General features: G+C 37.7%; 1 protein-coding gene across 2 annotated transcripts in view; it reads right to left on the bottom strand.

The window, feature by feature from the left end:
• Positions 1-16,668: 16,668 nt before the first annotated feature.
• AP3S1 (adaptor related protein complex 3 subunit sigma 1) overlaps positions 16,669-25,680 on the bottom strand; it is a 95,361-nt gene continuing 86,349 nt past the window's right edge. For both annotated transcript variants that reach the window (XM_069087849.1, XM_069087848.1), the window contains one exon: positions 16,669-17,287. In XM_069087849.1, coding sequence (XP_068943950.1) covers positions 17,159-17,287 — 129 coding nt within the window. In that variant the 3' untranslated portion in view covers positions 16,669-17,158. The remainder of the gene's footprint in view (positions 17,288-25,680) is intronic.

Here is a 25,680-nt window from a genome sequence, read left to right on the forward strand (position 1 = left end):
AGGGTCACACAGCTAAAAAGTATCTGAGGTCAGATTTGAACTTGGGAAGATGAGTCTTTCTGACTCCACGACCCATACTCTATGCCACCTAGCTACCCTGCAGTTACCCTTAAGAAGTGACTTTTTAAAGCATTTCAGATTAAAACCATTAGTTGGTTTTTTGGTTTTTAAGTGATTGCATTTGTTCTGGAAAATATGTGGAGAACTGAGCCAGTCCTAACAGAAAAGAGATAAGACAGTATTCTTTTAGTACCGTTTGGCTAATCTGAAAAACATGCTTTGTGATTGTTGTCCAAAGGCTTCTTGTAAGTTCAGCAGAGGAGGTCCACACAGCATTTTCCACTTTCTCCTGAAGTCATGCAGTTACCAGCAAAGCAGATGAGCTGTCCATCAACTATCCTTTGCTCGGGTCACACAGTCAGCCCATCTTCTTTTCCATTCCTACACTTCTTTGATGACACTCTACTCCAGCTCTCTGTAGTTCCCTGCTTGTTATGTACGAGTCTTCTCATACCCAAATATAGCATTTCCAAATATATCCTTCCCTCTTCCCAGACAGCAACCCCACGTAACAAAGGAAACTGTCTCCATCCCGTTCTGTATCTGGAATACTTTCAACTCCTGCCTCTGCTTCCTTCAAAATGCACTCAAGCACCACCTTGTAGCACCATTCTTGATCCCACCCCAACATCTAGTGTCCTCTTCCCAAAACTACCTCAAATCTATTTTGAACTTGTGTAACTTAACTCTCTACAGGCTGCCCTCTGGGCTTTTCCTCAAGCCACAGGAACCTCTTCACCCTAGAAGTTCACTCCACTCCTTGACTTGTCACACTAGAAGTACACCCTGCCCCTGTGTCCCCCTAAACCTCCGTCTTAAGGAAAATGCCCAGGTTCCCTAGACATCCCCTGTTGGACACCTTTCTCTCCCTCCCCCTCCTTTTCAGCTTCCCCCATGAGAATGTAAGCTCCTTGAGGGAAGGGACTGACTTTCTTTCTGTTGGCATTTCTAATCCCAGCACTTGGCACAGTGCCTGGCACATAGAGAATATTTAATAAACATTTGTTGACTTTCGGCTTGAATTCAGAGAACCTCTTGAAATATCTGTGTCTGTGATGGAAGTGAGGGGGTCGGTAAAGAATCCTTTAAGTTAGATGAGGTTCTCAAACATGTATTTAACTCATATCCTTCTCCAACCATCACCAACGAGGCAAAGCAAAAGGAACCTGGTCTGTTTCTATGCACACATGTCAGGTGACTCACTGCCTTCTAAAGAATGCTTTTCATCTGCATGTTTGCTTTTCTGACTTCCCATCATGTCTCTGCTTGTCTCTCTCTAGAAATTCCCAGAATGCCCAGGGTGAGAGGCCCTCACCCTGGAACATCCAACCACCCTTTTCCAGGCCTTCTTTGCAGGGGGCCCCAGACCATGAAAGCTTCATTCTCCCCCTAGCGACGTGTCTGACATCCTAAACTTCAACACCCAGCCCCACATGGGTGCCTTCATAGACCGCCCCTTTCACTTACCCTCTCCCTGCTTTTTAGGTGCTATATTCCCCATTAAAATGGAAGCTCCTTGAGGGTAGGGACTGGTTTGTTTTCAGGTAGGGACTGGGTTTTTGCTTGTATTTTTGTCTCCAGTGCTTAGCATAGCTCCACACTAAGCATTTAATAAACACTTGTTATCTTGACTTTCCCATATACAATCTGTTTCCACTTATCATGTACCTGCCTTCCCTATTAGAATGTAAACTACTTGAGATTAGAGATTTTCTCATTCCATGTATTTGTATATACAATGTTCCACAATCATAGTCTCATTCCCCACTCCCCACTCCTCAAAGAAAGGAAGTACATTTTTTCCTCTCTTCTTTGGGATCAGGCTTGGTTATTATAGTTACAAAGTTTTGTTTTGCTTTTAAGCTATTTTTTCCATTAATAAGCAATTGGGTTTTTTTCTTCCTCCCATTAATTCATAACAAAAACAAACCCTTGTAACAAACATTCAAAAGTCAAGCAAAACAAATAATAATTTTGGCAATGTCCAAAAATGTGCATCTCATTCTACATATTTTGTCTATTACCTGTCAGGTGCCATAATTTTCTTTGCCATGGGTCTTCTGGAATCATAGTATTTACTTTGCTATAATTTATGTATATATTGTTTACTTCATTTTGCATCAGCTCATATCCATCTCCCTATGCTTCTTGGTATTCAAATTCACTATTTCTCATGGTGACAAATAAACATGGTATTCTATAAGCTATAGAATATAGAATCAAAGTTGTGATGGCAGAGACAGTTTACAGTGGACTACCACCTTTGAAAATCTGTTTGTTTCCAGCTAATACTTTTCAATGTCAATGTACACTCACCAAGAGTGACCTTCACATCCATGCAAATTACTCTTTAAAAAAGTTTATGTAGATTAGAAAAGACATTACTTTTTACATTTATTCCCAGTGTTTAATACAATGCTTGTCATTTTTTGTACTGTAAGTGCTTAATAAATACATTTTCACTGCATTCATTCATCTGTCCATCCATCTATACTCCTTTAGAGCAGGGATTATTTCATTTTTGTCTTTGTAGTTTTAGTAACTATCACAGAGCCAGGAACATAGTAGGCATTAAATAAATAAATACTGGTTGATTCATCCTTTAAATTATCTATAATAGGACCAAAGTTTCTCCTTACTCTCACACTATTGGCTAATTTTTCCCTGAAAGGCAACCAAACCAACTCTGAGACTTGAATAACTCAGCGAGCCAAAGTTCAAGCTTTATTCCTCTTGATGTACCTTCCTGGTAGCTTCTGGATGTACTGACGTGGCTTCCTGGTGACTTACGGGTATAAACAGTCCTTCCATGTGGGATCAGTGCCCTTCTCAATTCCATGTAAGCCACCACACCCCATGCTGCCGACCAGATGAGTTTCCATATGGAAATGAGTATTCTTATTAAATATCCTTTCTTTTCTTTTAAATATCTTTTCTAAGCAAACTTCATTTTTTTTAACTGTTGAATGGCCTACAAAGTGCCTTATTTGATCCCAATAACCAACCTGAACTAAAAGAGGACTGGCCTGAGTCAGGTCCACCCCTAATATCCAGAACTATCGACAATAAGACTGTACTACATTGGCTCTCTGTGCCTTACAGTATAAATCCATGCAAATTGTTTGTCTCTAGCATTCTTCCAAATCTTCCACTAAAATCCTCTCCCCTTGGCTTATCCATCAGAGCATGGGGGTTGGGCTTTTAAATGGTATCTCAATGGGGCACAAACTCAGACAAGCACAAGGAGCTTAAAGTATAGAACCAGAGACAAATTATGCCCTCCTCTTCAAGAAGTGGCTTAGTTAAAATCTGGAGAGGCTAATCACTAGGAGATTAGCATCTGATGAAATGACAGATATCTGAAGTAGTCATCTAAGGTGAGGGGTAATGTGGCACTGTAGAGAGTGCAAGTCAGAAAGTCTGGTCTTTAACATAAAGTGATATAATCTTTCAGTGCCTAACTCTATAGCACAATAAATTGAAACATACTAGTGAAGAGAATGAATTTATTAGGAATTCTCTATAATGAGATCACAGCTCTAGATCACCTCCACCCCCCCCATCCCACTCCAACGAAAAACACTTTCTTCCAAGGCTTCACTAATAATTGCAGTAATAACAATCATTCAGTAAGTCCTAAACTCAATCATCCTTAAGGAGCAAGCCTCCACAAGGGACACAAAGCACAAAGGTCAAAGTTCTCCATCCCTAGGTCACAGTACATCATGATCTTCTCAGTCAGCACAAGCACAAAGGTCAAAGTTCTCCACCCCTAGGTCACAGTACATCATGATCTTCTCAGTCAGCACTAAGTACCCAAGGAGAGGGCTTTTCATCTGCACTGGAGGCTGGCTCCCAAATTCCATGGTTCCTCTTCCATGGATCCACCTCCCTGGATCTACCCAACTGTCACCAATGCACAGGCAGGCAGCTCTCAGCAACTCGCCCAGCTCCTCGCCCAGTTCCCCTTCCATATTGAAGCTCAGTGTCCGGTCCACCTCAAGTCATTCACGGTTCCCATTTCTGGGAAGACAAAGCTCAACGGAGCCAAAACAACATTCATGCACATTGCCAACACCATCATCAATGCACCATCTGCCTGTGGAATCAACACAGACCAAGGTCTGAGAAGTCAACACAAATCGTCAGTACAGTCCCAGGACCTTTGAAACCCTCCTCCAGGACTATAATGGGAATATAAATTTAAAGATCTTCCCTGCCCCTAGGCTAAAGTGCACCTGGAGCCTGGGGTGGGAGGCTTGTTTTTCAGTAGATACTTCTTGATTGGCCAGTGGGTCAATAATGTTGTTACATTCTCTGAGCCAGGAGAAGGCTATATAAGCCCTGATGTGAGGCTTTGTTTTGGGGCTCACTTTGAGAAGTGTTCTGTGATTTGATATGGATTCTGGGAAGCCGTTGTCCAGAGCCCCCCAGCTTTGAAAAACCCAGATGTTGATTTGGTATGGATGTAATGGTTGGACAGTTTGGAAATCTGTCTACTTGATCTGTTTCTGTCTTGATAATTCTGTCTGTATATTCTGAAATTCGGGGTGCTGACCTCTTTCCCCTGAACTAGGTAAATGATACATATTTGACTGATTAAAGTAAGCTTGTTAACCCATTTTGAGTTGCTTTCCTTTATCAAAGCAGATCCAAGAACCTGTGTTGGCAGACACCCTGAGGACGCTTGGGGTGCTTGCCGCTACATGGACATCTGTAAACAGACAACAAGAAAATGCTCTTTCAGGGCTTCCAGGGAGGTCCCAGGGCTTCTGTCCAAGGTATCACAAACAAAAGTCAACACAGACATACAGGCTGCCTGGCCACCACCTCATTCCCCCTTTCAGTTATGTTCTTTCCCAGCTTGGGCTTCTCCTTATATATGGCCATTGGCTCCTCCCTGTTCTGCCCCTTCCTGTTGTATCAGCAAGTTCCTCCCACTGTGGGGTTTACAAGTTCTGTTTCTTAATAAAGACTCTATATAATTAGGGCAAGGCTCAAAGACGCTAGAACTCAAACAAGGTGCTAAATACTTAAGTAGCTGAAACAAGGCGCTAAATACTTCTTTGCTTGCTATTACACCTTCTAAAATCACACATTCGTTATATGATCAGCCCTTGAAATAAAATCCTTAGATGTTTAACCAATTTCAAAGTCAGTCAGTCATTTTAAAACTAATATGGGCTGGGAAGAGAACTCTGGAAGGTTAATCTACCCATCTGTCTGCTGCCATCTCACAAAAGAATTCAGTAGCCAAGAAAATAGCTAACATGAAGGGAAAGAAAGGGAAGCAAGGGTTTTTGTTGTGGCTGTTTTGTTGTTTTTAGGTTTACACACAAGGGAGCAGCAACAATAGCAAATACATGCTTCATACGTATGTATTATATGTTAACATATACTGAATAAACATGTATGTATATATACATATATGTGTGTGTATATACTTAATGGAGAGATTTCTCTTTGGAGAAGGAAAATTGGGGAACAAAGAAATCAGATGCAGCCAGTGTTGTTCTTCTCACATTGGCAACAAGCAAGGTTAATCAGAAACAGAAAAATGTGACTCAGAAAACAGTGTGATTCCAAAATTCTTCATTGTCTTAGGTTCTTCCTGCTGAACCATGACACTATCTATCAATTAAGTCCACATGGCAACTTGCTATGGTTATTAAAGTTGAATGAAGCATCAAGTACGAAGTAAATAAATACTTCTCCTTTATAGATAATGAATAAAATGGCAGATCCTGCACAACTGACCCAAACAAACTCAGAGCCTTTTAACACAGCTCTTAAAATCCCAGGGATGTGCCTTAGTTTGCTCTTGGGGTCCCTAAGCTAGCTCTCATTGGTTGGCTATGTCCATACACACAGTTATGAGATAAAGGACTATTTGCTTTATCATATCGACTAACCTCCAAAAAAACCATTAAAAACAAACACTTCTTTCCTCAGTCAACACAGAGAAGCTTCTGGGTTGGTGATGAGAATGAGCAACATAAAATCATACAGTCTCACCGAAGGAGGAAACAAGCACTTATTGAGTGGATCTGTGCATCTGATTCTTTCAACAATGCTGTGAGGCAGGTGCTATGATTATCCTCATTTTACGGTTGAGGAACCTGAGCCATACAGAAGTGAAGTGACTTGCCCAGGGTCACATTGCCAGTAAGTGTCTGAGGCTGGATTTTAACTCAGGTTGTCCTGACTCCATGTGGGGCCCTATCCACTGAGCCACCTCATTCTTTAATATTTGTCCTTTCCTAGTGATGGGAAAATCACTTTCAACACTATGTCCATTTCCCAATTCAATCACTCCTAGCTGCTTTGAAGGTAAACTGAGTTCTGAAGAAACCCCTTCGACTCTCAAGGATGATTCCAATACCTTTGGAGGAAGCTGAAGTTCCAAGGTTGGGAGACCCAGAGGCAACACAAGTGATGAGTCTAAAAGACAATTTACTGCAATTATCTTCAAGGTAAAGCTACAGACCTCGTTCACATTGGCCTCTCTCCTGGAGGGTCCACAAAAGAATCACTGTAGGGATGAAGCCGGATCTGGGCTTTCCTTCCTCTGTAGCTCCCACCCACCACTTCAGTGGGATCATTACTCTCTAATTCTTAGGCCAGTCCTCTAGCAGTTTCTTTGATAACGGAACAACAAAGGGAGAGATTTACTTAGCCACAGACTTCAACAAGGTGCACTCAGAGGACACCCCAAGTTAATTCAGCTAAGTGAAGCTCCCCTGACTGAGCTGCCCCAACGGGGTCCACAGAGAAGAGTCAGCATGTGGCTGGAGCTCGTAAGGGTTCTTTTGTGCCTGAATGAACAGGAAGTTATTTCAACAGCCTGAGCCTTTAGTCTTCCGAGTCAATCAAACCCCAGGAATGGTTTCCGTACTTTTTAAGGAAAAACTAGTGTAACCTGCCTGGGGCAGAGGTTAGGATATTGCTCTCCCTTTTCCTTCAAGGTGTGACATGGATGAAGATGTGACAAAGGAGTCGGAGGAGTAGTCAGACAGGGAGGAGGACCAAGAAAGAGTGATACAAAAACTGAGAAAAGAGGGAATACCCAGAAGAAGGTGATCAGGTGTCAAATGCTGCAGAGGGATCAAGAAACACGAGAACAGAAAAAAGGCTGTCGGATTTTACAATGAAGAGATCATGAATAACTGAAGGGAGAGCAGCTGGATCATAAGAGGCCTTAGAAGAGCGAGACAAGAGATGGAGAGGTACCAAGTGTGGCGGGCTTTTTCAAGTTTAGCTGCAAAAGGGAGAGGAGATAGAGGCTAACATGTAGTGGACATGACAGGATCTACAACTGCTGACCCACAAATGCCACCAGTAACAGGTGGATAGGTATGAGGGAAGCAGCATCTCGCAGACCACAGGTCCCGCCTCTCACTCAGCCCAGCAACTGAAGCCACTGTCCAGGGAAGCGACCCCAGCAGCCAACCCACTGCCCCACAAAGGGCCCTGAGTGAGAGCCAAGAGGCAGTGTGCTCCAGAGAGGTCAGGCTAGACCACCATCTTGCCACAGGCTTCGATGGGGACAGCCCAGAACCCTGAATCCAAGAACCTTGGGAATAGCAATGCTTTTAGCCCAATGCCCACACCCATTATCCTGGAAAGCAACCTTTATGGAGATGCAGGCTGGAAACTACTCCTGCTGGTGTTACAGAGACACAACTACCAAAGACCTAAGAAAGAAAGTTCTTGGTTGAGATTAATCTGGGGCAGACTTACTCTGTGTCACATTATTCTGGTCCGTTTGTTAACAGAAGCACCACAAATACTTAGGCTCCTTAAAAGTCTACACATTATGATGAATCTTTAATAAACTTTGCTTAGGTAGGAAGGAAGGAAGGAAGGAAGTAAAGAAAGAAAAAATAAAGAAAGATAAATGGCTCATCATGAGAAACAGATGCAATTTTATCAGTGGAAATGACATAAAGAAGTATTACCATCTGACCTGATGTTGCACCCTAAGGACCATGGGACCTTTTTCTCATCTGACTGGCAGCTGAAACCTTCCACATGCATTGTCTCCCATATTAAGAATGTGGGCTCCTTGAGAGCACGTATTGTCTTACTTTTCTATTTTCTATTAGAATCCCCAGTACTTAGCCCAGTATTTTGCATATAGTGAGCACTTTAATAAATGCTTTGTTCATTCATTTAGTGAAGGTATGGCTTTTTTTTTTTAAAGGATGTGAAGACCCACCATTTTGTAAACAGTAGGAAAGTAATTGATAGAATGAACTGAGCATGCAATCTACTGGAAAACAGAAGAGAAGATGGGAGCAAAGGCCCATGCAAGAGGGTTGGCCTTGGCTAACAGAAGGGCTATTTCTTCAATGGACTGAAGGAAGAAATTGTGGGAAATGATGTTAGTGGGATGTGTGAAGAGAAGGGAAGAAGAGGGAGCTCCTGCTGAAGGGCCTCCATTTTTTTTTGATGAAGTATGAAGATTATGTTCTAACAATAATTTCAGAATAAAACTTTCATTAAAGCAAAAAGCAAATTCACATCAAAATCCCACTGCAGCATATCTGAAGGAGTGGAGTCCTTCCTAGTATTTTATTTTATTCTATTGCTCACTAAAGCCAAACCACTTGGCTGAAGAAAAAAAATCTCATACGCTCCACAGTAACAATTATATATCTCCTGCCTTCCCTACTCTGCTGTGGTTCACATGCAAAACAGCATCGTATTGGGACTCAATGAAATGATCCCATTACTTTCCCAAGGTCCAAGGAATAACTTCTTTTGGGCACTGGTCCTAACCTATTGGGATGAGGGGATCATGAAACTTAGGAACCTTTTCTGTTCTAGACTACACATGAAATCCCGTAATTAGCCAGGATGAATTAATTGTTCTTATTAGAATCTATTTTACCATCAACTTGTCAGTATGTGACTCCTTACTTTGTGTTGTATTGTGAACAGCTTTAATTTTCCTTTTTTCTACAACCTTCAGAGCACTGACTTTTGTCCCTGTCCACCGTCCACACAACCACCAGATTTTATTTTGGCGTTATTTTTTCTAGCTCTATAAAATAAATTTTTGGTAGTTAGACTGGCATGGCACTGAATAAGTAAATTAGTTTAGGTAGAATTGTCATTTTTTATATTAGCTCGGCCTACTCATTAGCAATGAACATTTCTCCAATTGCTTAGATCTGACTTTCTTTGTGTGAGGTGTTCGGTAATTGTGTTTATGTAGTTCCTGGGTTTCTCTTGGCAGGTACATTCCCAAGTATTTTATACTGTCTGTGGCTATTTTAAATGGGACTTCTCTTTCTGTCTCTTCCAGATGGACTTTGTTGGTCTTTTTTTATTTTTAAAAGCAATTGGGGTTCAGTGACTTGCTCAAGGTCACACATTTCTGGGTGTGGTGCTAAGTATCAGAGCCTGGATTCGATCCCCAGGTCATCCTGACACTGGGGCTGGTGCTCTTACTCGCTGAGTCACCTGGCCGCCCCGCTGATTGGTCTTTTTTAGAAAAACTGATAATTTATGTGGGTTTATTTTAAATCCTGCAATTTTGCTAAAGCTGCTAATTGTATCAACTAGTTTTTTTTTAGTTGATGCTCTAGGATTCTCTACATATACCATCACATCATCTGCAAAGAGTAATAGTTTTGTTTCCTCATTGCCTATTCTAATTCCTTCAATTTCTTTTTCTTCTCTTATTGCTATTGCTAGCATTTCTAGTACAATATTGAATTAATAGTGGTGATAATGAGCACCCTTGCTTCACCTGATCTTATTGGGAAGGCTTCTAGCTTATCTCCCATGACAGATAATGCTTGCTGATGGTTTTAGATATTATTTATCATTTTAAGGAAAGCTCCATTTATTCTTTTTTTTTTCCATTTTTCAAATGCTTTACTAACTTCTGATTTACATCATTCATTTCTGCCAGATTTTGAGTTACAAATTTTCTCCCCGTTTTTTTCCCTACCCACTGCCCCAAAATAGCAGTCCCACAGGATATCCCTTCCTCCAATCTGCTCTCTCCCATATTTTCTCCCATACTCCTTTCAACTTTTCCAGTAGGGCATGGTGGATCTCTGTGCCCCAGTACCTGAATATCTTATTTCTCAATTACGTGTAAAATAGTCTTAATAATAGTATATATATATATATATATATATATATATATATATATATATATTTAAACATTTGATTTTAAAACTTTGAATTCCAGATTCATTCCCTTCCTCCTTTGTCACCCACCCTTACTGGGAAGATAAGCAGTTCGGTATAGAGTGTACATGTGTAGCTAATGCCAAACATTAACATATTAGATATATTGTAAAAGACTGACTATATTTCCTTCCCTCCTATCCCACCTTCCACTTGTTCTATTCTCTACTTTGATCCTGTACCTTTTCAAAAGTGGGTGCTTCCAACTTCCCTCCCCCCCAAGCCTGCCCTCCCTTCCATAATCCCCCCTTTCATCCCCTTCCCCTCTACTCTCCTGTAGGGTGAGATACCCTATTTAGTGTGTATTTTATTCCCTCCCCAAGCCAAATTCAATGAGAATAAGATTGACCCATTCCCTTTTGCCTTCCTATTCTTCCCCTCCACTGTAACCATTTTCCCTTGCCTCTTCTATATGAGATAGTTTACCCCATTCTGTCTCTCTGCATCTCCTCTCCTTATATTCCTCTCTCACCTCTTAATTTCACCTTTTAAGTATCATCCCTTCCTATTAAATTGGTCCTGTGCCCTCTATGTATACTTGTAAACATATATACACACATTCACATATGTATTCATATGCCCATATACTATCATACACACACACATATATAGATATACATATATATATACATATATTTATATTCTCTTTAACTATTTTCATACTGAGAAAAGTTTCATCAGTTACAATTATTTTTTTCCATGTAGGAATGTAAATAGTTCAACTTTGATAAGTCCCTTATGATTTCTTTTCCCTGTTTACCTTCTCAAGCTTCTCTTGTTCTTGTATCTGAATGTCAAATTTTCTATTCAACTCTGGTTTTTTCATCAAGAATGCTTGAAAGTTCTCTATTCCACTGAATGTCCATATTTTCCCCTGAAACATGATACTCAGTTTTTCTGGGTAGGTGATCCTTGGCTTTAATCCCAGCTCCTTTGACCTCTGGAATATCACATTCTAAGCCCTTCGACCACTCAGTGTAGAAGCTGCCAGATCCTGGGTTATCCTGATTGTGCTTCCACAATATTCAAATTGTTTTCTTCCTGGATGCTTGTAAAATTCTCTCCTTGATCTGGGAATATCAGAACCTGGCTATAATATTCCTAGGAGTTTTCTTTTTGGGATCTGTTTCAGGAGGTGATGAGTGAACTCTTTCAACCTCTATTTTGCTCTCTGGTTCTAAAACATCAGGGCAGTTTTCCTTGAGGATTTCTTGGGAGATGATTTCTAGGTTCTTTCTTTGATCATGGCTTTCAGGTAGTCCAATAATTTTAAAATTATCTCTCCTGGATCTATTTTCTAGGTCAGTGGTTTTTCCAATGAGATATTTCACATTGCCTTCTATTCTTTCATTTGTTTGGATCTGTTTAACAGCATCTTGATTTCTCATAAAGTCATTAGCTTCCATTTGCTCCAATCTGATTCTGAAGGAATGATTCTCCTCAGTGAGCCTTTGAGATTCTTTTTCCATCTGGCAAATTCGGCTTTGTAAGGCATTCTTTGCCTCATTGCCTTTTTGAGCCTCTTTTGCCATTTGAGTTAAGTCTTTTTTAAGGTGTGATTTTCCTCAGTCAGGCTGTTGACTCTCATTTTGTAAATTTCTTGCATCGTTCTCATTTCTCTTCCCAATTTTTCCTCCAGTTTATTTTCATATTGGACTATAACTTTTCAAGAGAAGTTTTTAAAAATTTTTCATCTTAGAACCTTGCATGTTTTAACTATATGTTGTGGTCACTCAAATTGCAATGGCACCACATATGGTGGGTATGATAAATAGGATTTGACAATGACTATGCATGCAAGAAGTGATATGAAAAATATATCAAGGAGAGGTAAGACCTGAGAAGAAGAGGGGCTGGCCACGCTGGAAGTGAAGGATAACAGATGATCCATCTGCATACTGCACTAATACTTAGTTAATATTAGAAGAGTTAAAGGAAGACTCTCAAGCACGTTTGACAGACCGCCCCCCCTTCCCCTCCCCATGTAATAAGATTTACGGGCTATTAGGAACAAAAGTTGCACAAGATGAAAAGTTATGACTAGATTTCAATGTGTCATGTTAAAGATAATGCCATATTGGTGGTACCACCAGTTAGAGGAAGGGAACCTGGAGTTCACTGCAGTCATTTGAGACCCAAGGGGTTAAGTGACTTACCCAAGGTCTTCTTGTTGTTCAGTTATTTTTAGTTATGTCTGAGTCTTTGTGATCCCATTTGGGGTTTTCTTGACAAAGACACTGCAGTGGTTTAGCCATTTCCTGTTCCAGCTCCTTTGAGGCAAACAGGGTAAAGCAGCCCGCCCAGTGTCACACAGTCAGTAAGTACCTGAGGTCAGATTTGAACTCAGAAAGATGAGTCTTCCTGACTCCAGGCCTGGTGCTCTATCCACTGCACTACTAGCTGCCTCTGCCCAAGGTCTTATACAAGTGATGAGCATCAGGAGTGGGATTTGAGCCCAGCTCCTGAATTTCCTTTAAATTTCTGCCCCATGGAGCTTTTCTCTCTTCAAGACACAGCTCAAGCACCCCCTTTTATATATCCTTCCTGATTGCCTCAACAGCTAGAGACCATCTTTGAAAATGGCCTTGTGTGTAGCTACTTAATATTTATTCTCCTTATATGTGTACATGTATAGACATGAAGACAATGACTGAAAGCAGCAGAATTGATGAGCTTCTTGTGCTGGCTATTTCACAGACCCATAAAGAGTCTCTAAAGTGATAAGCTTCATTAAGAGTTTCAGTACATTTTTATTTTCTTTCTAAATCTAAATTATTTTGTTTCCTTTTGAGATACAATGTGTAGAGTTCTGCAAAATTGTTTTTTAATAAATATTCTGATAACTGTATTTTATTATAATTGGTTTCCTTTGAAACTTTGTGAATTTTATGCATGTAAAAGCACTCTTCCAAAAAGGAATCGACAGGCTTTACCAGGCTTGCCAAAGGGGTGCATAACACACACATACACACAAAACACATGTGCACACATACACAACACACACACAGTTGTAAACCCCAGGATGACAGGTATTATTATTGTGTCCAAATTACATTAACAATCTGTAGGTTCTTTTTTTTTTAGTAATATATGTAAATCCTATTTAAGTAATTTTTTTCTTACTTGTGATTTCACTGTTACAGGAAATTCTTAGAGAAGAAGCTCCTTTTAAGTTCTGCAGCCACCAACCGTCTGTAGTTTCCTGGATTGCCGAGGGCCCTGAGAGGACAGTTTGCCTTGAGTCACATAAGTGAAGGGATGCTTCCAAGGGAGCCTGCTTCACTCTAAAGCAGCTTGAATTAGAAAGTTTTTCTTTACCTCAAACACACATCGGATTCTCTGCAATGTCTATCCACTGCTCCTCATTCTTTCTTGTGCCAAGAAAAACAAATCTAATTAAGCCCCACTATTAAAAAAAAAGAGACATTTTCTTCCTAAATAGTAATCAACTCATCATGTGTCCTCAGGAAGGTTTAGTTTTTTGTTATATTTGAAACTAAAGTAAGGATTATCCTGTTCCTTTTTTAATATACAATTTTGAGGTTCATTTTGATGTTCAACAGCCTAGATAAAATATAAAGTTCTGTCCATTCATTTACGGTACTGAAATGTAATTCAGCATTAAAATCAGTATTAAATAGCAAATTTAGCTTTATAGTTTTATATTTTCCTTGTGGGAAGCTTGAAAACTATTTCTCTTTCAGTCTCTCTTTAGAGATGCACTCTCTTTAGAATATCTGTTTATACAGATATTCTAAAAGCAAAATGAGCGGGAAAAGAGACTAGATCCAGAACTGGAAGATCCACATGAAAATTACAGCTGTGATACCTGCCTTGACCTTGAGCAGATTACCCAGCATCCTCCAGTCTCAATCTCTTATTGCTGTTGTTCAGTCGTTTTTCAGTCATAGTTGACTCTTTGTGACCCAATCTGGGTTTTCTTGGCAAAGATACCAGAGTGCTTTGCCATTTCCTTCTCCAGTTCATTTTACAAATGATGAACTAAGGCAAACAGGGTTAAGTGACTTACCCCGGGTCACATAGCTAGAAAGTGTCTGAGGCCAGATTTGAACTCAGGAAGAAAAGTCTTCCTGACTCCAGGTCCATTGCTCTGCCCACTGTGCCATCTCATACTGCTTTATAACACTTGCCCTTTCAATCTCCTGGAGCTCTTATAAGGATCACATGAAGTAACATGTGTGAAAGTACTTTATAAATTGTAAAGCACTATATAAATGAAAAATGATTCTTCTGGCTTAGATTTCCCCACTCAGAAGCCACACACACACTCACACACTCCTTCTGGTCTTGTTACATAGACATACATATAAAAAAAAGTCTCTGTTTCACTTAGAAACCTCACCAAAGAAAAAAATTCCCTCTAAACTCATATTTATAACCACCTTACCTAATATCTCTCTTCTCTAAAATACAATCTAGATAACTGTTTTCCAGTTCCCAAGCATCCATGATATTAATTAGCTCAGAAAATATTTACCAGACGTATGTGAAACGTCCAGTCCAAGTCTTGAAAGTTCTGAGAACTAAAATAATTTCATCATTTCTTCATTGCTTTTTGGAGGGGGAAAGTAGGGCAATTGGGATTAAGTGACTCGCCCAAGGTCACACAGCTAGTTTTGTGTTGAGTGTCTGAGGCTGGATTTGAACTCAGGTCCTCCTGACTCCAGGGCCAGTGCTCTATGAATAGAGCCACATAGCCACCCCAACTTTATCTTTATTTATTTATTGCTCTTTGGAGGGGGGAAGGTAGGGCATTTGGGATTGAGTGACTTGCCCAAGGTCACATTGCTAGTTTTGTGTTAAGTGTCAATTTCATCATTTCTTGAGGCAAATTCTTTGAATGGAACTCACTATAAATGGCATCCTAATCTTGCCAGCAATTCTAGGAAGTTATCAGTCAGTCAACAGGCATTTATTAAATGCCTACTATGGGGGCAAGGCACTAGGGATACAAATACAAGTGAAAAAAAAACAGTCCCTGCCTTCAAGGAGTTTACAATCTAATGGGGGAAGATAACACACAAAAAAAGAAGATAAAAAGCTGGGGAAGCGAGAGGTTCATGGGGGAGGCCATGCCCTGCCCTCCAGTCAGATGAGGGTGAGTGATGAGATGTGATCACCAAGCAGACTGAATTTTGAAGGTAACTAAGATTTCTCAACATAAAAAATCATAGCCCTATATAATCTAACATATAAAGCCTCCACATGATTTCACTCCCCTCGCATACTAATTTATCCCACATTTACCTGGATGTTTTTGTTCCTCCACTGTTTCCTGGCTTGCTGTTTACCTCTACATTACTGAAGGATATTGCCAATACCAAGGTATGTTACAGGAGGATCTGGGAGAGGCCAGAGCATTGAGCATTAAAGCAAGAACCTGGATGACCCAGCTACCCAAGTAAGGAAGGTGAATGGAGTCTAGAACAATGTCTAAGACATGAGTGACATTCAATAAACATTTGTTGTAGGAGTGAATGAATTATGGGGGAAAAACAGGTAGGATGGGATACAGTAAGAACTGAGAGGGGAAGTTAGATCACTCAGTGGATAGAGTGCTGGGTTTGGAGTCAGGGAAATCTGAGTTCAAATCCGGCCTCAGACACTTACTAGCTATGTGTGACCCTGGTCAAGTCACTTAACCCTGTTTGCCTCAGTTTCCTCATCTGGAAAATGAGCTGCAGAAGGAAACGGCAAACCACTCCAGTATCTTTGCCAAGAAAACCCCAAATAGGTGTCACAATGAATCAGACACGACTGAAACAATTGAACAACAGCAAGAACATGGGCAGCAAAATTTTAGGAATAGGAAACTTGAAAATTTATGAAGATGGTCAGTAAGCACTGGTCAAATTAGGGATATAGACTCACCTCGTCAGGCACTGAGGAGAAAATATGGTCCGAAAAGTGAAACTACAGCCTGAGGCTTTGGGGGTGAGGGAGCCACACTGAACCAGCCTTCACTTTGTAAAAGAAGTGGGTAATAGCTGCCTCTGGGGGGACAGGTGGGTGTGGACATCAACCGAGGGAAGCAGGTACTGAAATTACTTTCCCTCATCTGGACAAGGAAGTCAAAAGTGAGATGCTTCCAAATGTAAAGTGTAAAATTAACCCTTCTCTCTGGAATGTATAAGGATAAGATCTTGGTTAGCATAGTGTAATATAAACTCTCTAGTAAAGAGCACATTCTATTCTTGAACAGTGTAAAAGGTCAGTGGATTCCTTACTAATTCAATAAGTTTTCACACATCCACAATTTTGGAAGCAATCAATACCACATTGACTTATTTTAAAACAATGATAAATATATAATTTTTTTATAATTGTGCCGAGCAACAGGAAAACACAATTTATTGCCAAATGAGATTTCAAACAAATAAATGGTTTAGAGGTCCAGTTCATTTGGAGTTTATTTTTTCTAAAAAAGAACAGAATATTTTCATGCAACATATATGTAAGTTTTTAAATAATCATGACAAATGGCAGGAAGAGTTAAGGAATGCTGTACTCATAGAATTCCATGAAATATACAAAATGCCCCAATATTTTGGGTTGTACATAATAAAGGAATACCTTAAATACATTTTCAAAATACTGTAGCAACCAAGATGACATGCCTTATAAGGGCATAGGAATGTAATTTAGAAAAAAATCACACGGGGACTACGCATTTTCTTAAAAACCACTGAACAAAGACAAAAGCAATATTCATCTTAATATACTGATTTTTATACACAATTCTATACAATACCTTTTCTTAAATCAATCCAACAGCAAAAATTAAGACTCGCTTCCTCTTTTTTTTTGGTAAACAATTGCATGGTAAACCTAGATGACTTTCCCTTCTGGATTTTACCTGGGAGTAGCCTTTTTATTTAAAAGAGGGCAGGTTTGGCACTTTTATACTGATGTCACCAATGTTAATATTTCTTGGGATCTCAGGAAGATTCATATTCTTTACAGCGGATACTGCACGGGCTGGAGCTCCTGCTAAGCCAGCCTGTATATAGAGGTAAATAAAAGGAAAAAAAAAAAGAAAATGTCCAACTCAGATGTAATTCATCACAAAACTGTTATATACAATGGAAGACAGTGATAAAGCATTTCAGATAACAAGATTAAAAGGACCAGATGGTAGTTTTGGTTTGTATGGGATGAGTTACTTTGAAGTACTAAACTATAAAGAGAAAACAATTCACACATTTTAAAATATGGTGAATTACATGCAATGGTAACTAAATATAAATGGGAAGGGGAAGAGGAGAATCTAAAGGAAATGTTAAACTAATAAATAACTAGTGAGACATTTTAAAGCAGAATTAAACATAGCCTAACTCACATCTCAACGTCATAGACACTGCCATTCATTTTAGTCACCTGGGTATCTTAAGCTAGCTGAGAATTCTATTTGTATAATTATCTTGATTTTATGGGTGCCTTATAACTTAATTACTACTTGCTACCAATTTCTATATTGAAATTTTTAGAATCATGAGGCAGGACATGGTGGTGTCCCATCTCTGATATGTGTGCGTATCTATCTCTATATAACCTATATCTATCTTGATAGATAGATCAATAGGTAGATAGGTATACAGATAGATATAGATAGACAGACAGATAGACAGATAGATAGATGATAGATAGACAGATAGATTAGATAGATAGACAGACAGACAGATAGATAGACAGACAGACAGATAGATATACTGACAGTGTGACCCTGGATGAGACAGGTAAACTCTCTAAGACCTGTACTGGTAGAGAGAGTTTACTCACCAAGGAGTCCCCTATGCCAGGAAAATCACCATTCCCATCCCTAATGCTCTGAAACATGAGACACAGTAAGGCCTCATAGAAAGTTGGTTTGGATACTATTTTTCTAAACATTTACCAGAAAAGTGTGATCGATGAATGTGTTTTATATGACAGTGTCAAAACTGAAATCTATTGATCATGCTTATGTATTTCATTGGTTAGTAAGGTTAAATCTCTAAAACATTTCAAAATAATGAAATTTCTAAATCTGTTTTCTAAAATTGGAAGGATCTGTCCAAACTCATATAGAGAAATTCTAGGGCTTTTCAATTAATCTTTTAAACAAATTATTTTAATCTTAAAATAATGTGCCTGAAAATATTTTCTTAGTTCACAGGTCAAAAAAAAAATTTGTTTAGATATTATAGGATGCAAAGATTTAACATATAAGTTCACTTTAATAAGCATACATTCAGAGGAAGAGTCATCTGAATGGAAGACTTCATTAGTAGCTCTTCATAAATGTGCTCATGATAATTTCAGTTTAATTATTTTCAGTACAGATCACTACTGGCAAACAGAGGGAGAGGTAGATAAATTAAGCCATATGCAAAATTCTTTACTCTCATCATAAGAGTTGTAAATTTTAAAATAGCTTTAAAAAGAAGTTATTAGGATAAAAGAAACATGACAAGCAAATGTATTTTCTCTAACAAAAAAAATTATGTATCCTTAAGTTTGGAAGCTTAATTTGTTGACCAAATAGGTCTCACTACTATTTATTCAAAGGTGTTTTATAATTAAGCTTAAAAATCTGACTTTGGCAGCAATTTGCATGAATGCTGATGAAAGCAACAAAAAAACCCAACACCCATCAAATTTTCCAGTAGCACAATGAAAAACATAGATGGGAAATGCCAGTTACAATGTCAATTTAATAGAAACACAGAGTTTAAAGTTCCTTTTAACAGTCTGCTAAGAGCTCAAATAGTAACATAGAAATTGTCTTATATGAATCTATCCCTCTCTTAAAGACATTTCACTTGAAAAAATCTTGACCAACACAAAGTAGGAAGGTGTTAAGTATTTTCTGAATAAAGGATGAAATTACTGTTAAGAAATGAAAAAAGTAATGGATTATCAACTTTAAAATGAAAATAATGGTAGGACCACTAAAATATGATCCACAGGGACAATTATGGGTGAGATTTTAAACAGAAAGGTCATGTTGATGATATGGATAAAGACCCTCTAACCCCAAATAAGTGAAGATTTGGGTTGAGGTATTAAATTATCTTAATTTAATGTAGGTTAATTGTTTTCATTAATGGATGACTAAAAACTGAAAGAAAACTATGCATTTTACCTACCTGAAGCTATCCTTTTTATACTGATTACAGTACTCTGTCTCCCACCCCCAAGACAGTGGAAACACAACTGAACGTAGTTTAGCATACTACATATTACAATGAAGAGAGACTCTTTTTAGCTTATCTTCCATCTATCACAATTTAGATGGTTTCAGTTAAAAGAGATCCCAGAATAAGAGCTGATATAACTTCTTTCAGACTTCCTTTTTTTGTGCCAGGAAGTACATTGATTGCAAAGGGAGATGGAGTAATTTTGCAAAATTGTACAACTTTCTGGAACTATGATCCTTTTTCCAAGCTGAAAAAATTTGTAACTTTTCAAATTGCCATGCTGATTTCCCATAGCCTTCTGTAATAACAGTTCTCTGTGTTTTCAAGTTCTCAAAAGTGAATTGTATAATGTTCCAACAAAAGATGAACAGACTTTATTAAAAAAAAACTAATAAAAACTTTTAAGTTTATACACTAAAGTAATAATGAACTTCTTCTAAAAGGATGTTTATCCATAGAATATTTTTTATTGGATGGTATGCCTCAATTTTTATAAATTGTAATTCCTTCAACATAAAATAAATGGGTATCAAGCCTTCACAATACTCTGTAGTAAGGAGCAGTTAAATCTGAACATTGGCAAAAAAAACTGGTGAATAATAAATAAATTCTTGTACTTTGCATTAGATTAAGTTGTTTCTTTGCAAACATGGTCTCAAGGATGGTATCTTGCTAATGACTGCTGTTAGCTGCTAATGAGAATATATATATATAGTCAATTCAGTACAATAAATTTCAAATAACACAGTTGTGTCATACATAGTCCTCAATATGCAAAACTACTAAAAAAGTTATGAAGCCCAAGGAACTATAATCCTTCTAAACATAAGCAACAAGCCCATAAACATGCAGAGGAGGATGATGACTACTTAAAACACACAAATGAATTAATAGAATACAAATTATTTCTCAAGTATGGTTGAAATTTCTGTAATGTACAATATGAAAATCAAATGGCCTAAAGGACAAACACGATCAAATTAAAATTACTAACCCCATTTATTTTCAATTGAACTGGAATATTATTTAGGAGAGTTGGAAAGAGGGAGAATAAAAATGTGGGGAAAAAATTCTACGTGGACAAAAATTACACTAAGGCAGCCAGTGTTCTTAAGCCAAGGTTCTTAAATAAACTATCAGTAATCATGTATATATATATGTAAACATAAATACAGATCCGTAAAAAAAATCTTACTTTATAAAAGATTGTTATTTATATAATACAAAAACCGATGAAATAAAATTTTCTCTTAGTTTCCTATTGAAAGGGAAAAAACTGGATAACTCCAGGTCATTGATTTAGAGATGGAAGGGAGCTCAGGAACTTATTAACAATGACTTGAAGCCAAAAAAAAAGAAATAAGCTGAAGAGAAATGTTTTTTTTAGTTAATTTAATTTTACTTTATTTTATTATTATTTTTTCTTTTTGGAGGGCAAAAGGCAGGGCAGTTGGGATTAAGTGACTTGCCCAAGGTCACACAGCTAGTAAGTATGTCAAGTGTCTGAGGCCAGATTTGAACTCATGTCCTCCTGACTCCAGGGCTGATGCTCTATTCACTGTGCCACCTAGCCACCCCCAAAATAGAAATTTAAAGCAATTTTCACTGCTGTCAGGATAATTTTCTTTCAGAAAAAGAATATCCTATTGATGCACAAAGGCAATTAACATGTAAAAGCAAAAAAAAAAAACAATCCCTTTTTTAGAATATTAAAAATTTATAAGAATCAAACAAATGTGATGTATATATTTTAAAATAGCTGATAAAAATCAGGCTTGCCTCTAACCATACTAGTTAGCACTCACAAATTCAAGAAAATATAATTTATATGAAGTGACAATGGAGAATGAAAAGCTACTGGAGAAATAACTTGCTTCCATCCATACTGTACTTGGGTACCACTAAGGCTGGAATACGTTACCATTTCCACTTCCCAAAATAAATATATGAGTTTGAAGCAGTAAGATTATGAACTGGATGAAAGAATGATGTACAAGATATAAAAGAATGACCATGTTTTCTCTCCCATGAGATTAAATAAAGGAACAGAATTAAGAGAAAGAAAACAAAATGAAGTCTGCAAGTATATCAAAATGAGGCCAAACAGATAGAAGACTTATACAGACATACTCTTGGAAATTTCAAGCACCTGAATCACAAAGATAGTAATGGATGGGTATGATTTGTTTTTGGTTTTGTTTTTAAAGTGCCAGACCCAAAAATAAACAGAATATGTGCAAGCAGAACTCAAAAAGCAGCATTACCAAGATTTCAAAGATCCTGCAAGCCCCCTTTCCTTAGGCAATAAATAGTTAAGTATTTACTGGAAAGGAAAGGAAGAGTGGTACATTAGATATTTTCTTTGAGTAGTAAAAAATATTTTCCTACCATCTTAAAAGATTTCTTCCAACTTGAAAATATTGTGCAATAAAGATGGTAGTTGCAAATAGTTTATATGTTCTAAAACTTTTCTCCATCTTTCTAAATAAATGCTGGTAATATGATATCATAATATCATAATTTTGATCTAAAAGACTGGCATGGGAAATACCAGACTTATCAAACATACTATTAAATGGTTTCAGACCCCAAATCATTAACAAAATATCTGCAGATTTTGAAAATATATTTTCAAGCAAGGTGAACATTTTCAACATCTTTACTTTTTAATATGAATTACCCACTAAAGTTCTCAGTTCAAAGGAATAGGAGGCAGCCTAGAAGCCCAGAAGCTCTAATCCTGGGTCAGGGGAGTACTCTTTTCTTTTGGGCCAGTGTCCCATATTGCACCTATAAACATTCACATCAGAATTAACAACTTCCTTCAAGTTGTCAGTGAATAACTAGCCTAGAGATCTCTGTAAATATATAGTGTAATATAAATGCTAAATATAATTTATATTCAGGATGTCCCAAAAGTCTTAGAGCAATTTTAAGATTTAGTGGCTTAAAACTGCAGCGTTGGGCCATCCTGTATGAAAAACACATTTTTTTTAAAACGAGAGAATCTTCCAAACAAGCAATAATTTTGCATGGACTGTCCTATCCTTCTCTGTGGATGCCTACAAAGGATTGGCCAGTACAAAATAGGGCATCTCTTGGACTCGGATGTTTAGACCCATCACTATTTAGGAGGTGTACCCATTTGAAATGGTGGAAATCTCTTTCATTTGGCAGTGTGGTATGGTGAAAAGAACACTGCACTCAGAGTACAGGAGACTTGATTCTGAGTGCTTACCCTGTCACTTACTGTACGAATTTAGGCAAGGCAGATTCTCTCTGAACTTCACTTTGCTAATCAGTAAAACAAGAATAGGTTAGGGACATCTGCACCACCTTATCTCACAGTTGTGACAAGAGTGCCCAGGAGACTACAAAGTGCTTTAGAGATGTGAACTAGCATCACCACCAATTGATGAAAAGGAGGGTTTCTAACCCTGATCTTCACCAGGAAGCCACCTTTAATTTGCACTTATTTGTGACTGTTAAGACTTTGGGGTTTGGAAACTATTTGGAAAAAAATGCTTTACCGTTCACCTGCGGACTACCCCCAAACTTCTCTGCTTCTTGTTTCATACACAAGGGACCCAAAGGGTTGGTTTTTGTTTTATGATTTATTTCACTTCCAAATTCAGCAAGATATTTTTATAAACAATGAGATGCCTGATTTGGAGACTGAGAAATGAAAATGTCTGTGACAGGTAAATTACTAGACTGGTTCTGCCAGATGATGCCTCTCCCCCAAGTCCCCAAAAGTTTACACACAAATTAGACTGTCATTCTACAGATGTGCCAGTTAAATGACAATGTTAAAAAAAATCAAACTGTTTCATTCTACGACACAGGCAGACAAACAGAACACGACAACAACAATGTGCCAGTAAATGCTAAGTCCAATAAAAGATGAGGGAACTACAAGAAGGAGCTAGCATGGAAAAGAGGCTACGAGGGACTGGTATGGGTTCATTAACATAAAGAATTTTTGAGTCTGGCCTAGATAATTTATTGCCTTTTGACATCATTTTGCTTTCCCTTTGTTAAAAGCACATTTTTTTTTTCTCAAAGTCAGCAATACCTTGTCTACCTGTCCTGTCTGGGAGACTGAAAGATAAAGGTCTGTAAGAGAGAAGAATGGAAAGAGCTAGAAAGATCAGGAGGTTCGGAAAAATGAGGACTGACTTCAAAAAGTAGACTGAATTCATACCCAACTTACCCTCTTAATGACAACACTCTATATGCACACATGAGGACTAACCAAAGCTCCCCTTCCCCACCCGCCTACCTCCGCCCCCCCAGAGGAGTCCTTTGGATCCCCAAGTCCCCGTCCTCCCCAGCTTAAACCCTCCTCTCTCCAGTTCCAAAGGTAACGTGAAACAGAATGGCTGGAAGGAAACTCAGTCAGGGACTATTTTTGCTCCTCCTCAAATGGGGACAATGTTGATTGAACAAAGAGGGATTTGCCTAAGTCTCAACAGTACTTTCTATACCACTGACCTAAATAACAGAAAACAGGCTCCTTTTGGCCCAGCACTATAAAAGCTGTTCCACTGGTTAGGATAGGCAACAAAACCTTTAATTTCAGAAATGTAAAACAGTATAAGGAGATTTTATGCAACTTTTCAAGCTACATTTCAATTATACATTAATTTTTAAAAGATAAAGTAGCCTCTAAAAATATTACCTGTACAATGCTTTAAAAATCATGGTAACCAGTTTTAATCATGAAATTGAAACCTCTTATTGAATTTCAATTTAATCTTTCAATATTCTTACTCACAAAGCAAATTCTACTTTAACTCAGATGACTAGGGCTTGCATTTCCATTAAAAGAAATGCAGATCACTTTCTAAAGATACTTTCTGAATCTAAAATGCCTTAGTCACATATGGAAATGAGAAATGCTTTGAAAGATTTCATTAGTTTTCATTTTTTCTGAAGCCAAGTTTGAGTACTCTAACGACTAACATAAAGGGAAGAGATTACTGAAAACCAATATGTACAGGGCCAATATAACTTTTAACATTAATGGTTAAAAGCACACAATCTGAAATAAACAGTTATATTTCTGTAACTGAAAATGTTTACTACAACTGAATTTTAAGAACTATTACAATTAGAGAAACCATTTAAAGTTTTGTATACTGTGGTTTATCTTTTGATTAAAAGGATGTTAATATACACCTAACCATAAGGGACAAAGAGGAAAATTCATTTGGTAGCAGTAGATAATTGGTAAACAAATAACTGACAATTGGTAAATCAATTCTATAAGTCTCAGGCAGAATTACAGGCTAGCTTAAATAGTACAAAATCTGTGAATGGCTTAAAAAAAATCCAAGAATTTTAATTATGTGCTTACAAAGTAACTTTCATTCACCACTTTACATATACTCAATTGACTTTTCTCTTTTTTGCTTTCTATAGTAAGAGTATTGCTTTCTATCCCATGAGTAGCTCCCAAAAAAGTCATGTAACTATTTTTTAAAAAGTCTTCATTACATAATTATTATTGGTACTCTAATGTTTTTTGAGGCACTTGGGGTTAAGTGACTTGCCCAGAGTTACACAGCTGGTAAGTGTCTGGGGCTGCTCTCTTCACTGCACCTAAGTGCCCCCTTTGCTACTTAAATTTGACATTATATATGTATACAGATATAGAGAAACATACTAGATTCTACTTTCAGTATTTTTGAAAGTAAGTAGAGTATAAATCCCAAAGAAGCTAATAAAATATCATATCAGGAAGAAATGAAAATCAGGTTAACTCCAATGAAGGGGGCTGAGTACCTTAAAAGAACAAGTATTGTTTCTGTGATTTGAACATTCCATTCAAGCATTCAAGATACTTTTTTTTTTTTACAATTCATGGCATAAGATTCAAAAGTGACCATACATTCATTTTAAGGAGATTATATATTTGTTTAAAGTTTTATTTCTTGCTTCTTCAGATCTTTAGCTACACAGATTAAAAAACAATGTTAATGGATAATACACATTTCACATATTTCTATAAGCAGACTTTCTAAATTCTATAATTTAACCTTCTTACATATAAATATGCTGGCCATCAGCATTAGATCATTTACAATACTCTTTCTGGCTAATATGTTTATACTATTCCTATTTATGGAGTTTTTTTATTTCAAAAATGTATGTCTTCAACTCTTTTCTAACAGATTCAGACAAATACATACTATTCCTTAAAATGATTAAT

Source organism: Petaurus breviceps, unplaced genomic scaffold, assembly GCF_028583685.1.
Source record: "Petaurus breviceps papuanus isolate PSGF00001 unplaced genomic scaffold, PetGlider_PUasm1.0 183, whole genome shotgun sequence".
Classification (NCBI taxonomy): Eukaryota; Metazoa; Chordata; class Mammalia; order Diprotodontia; family Petauridae; genus Petaurus; species Petaurus breviceps.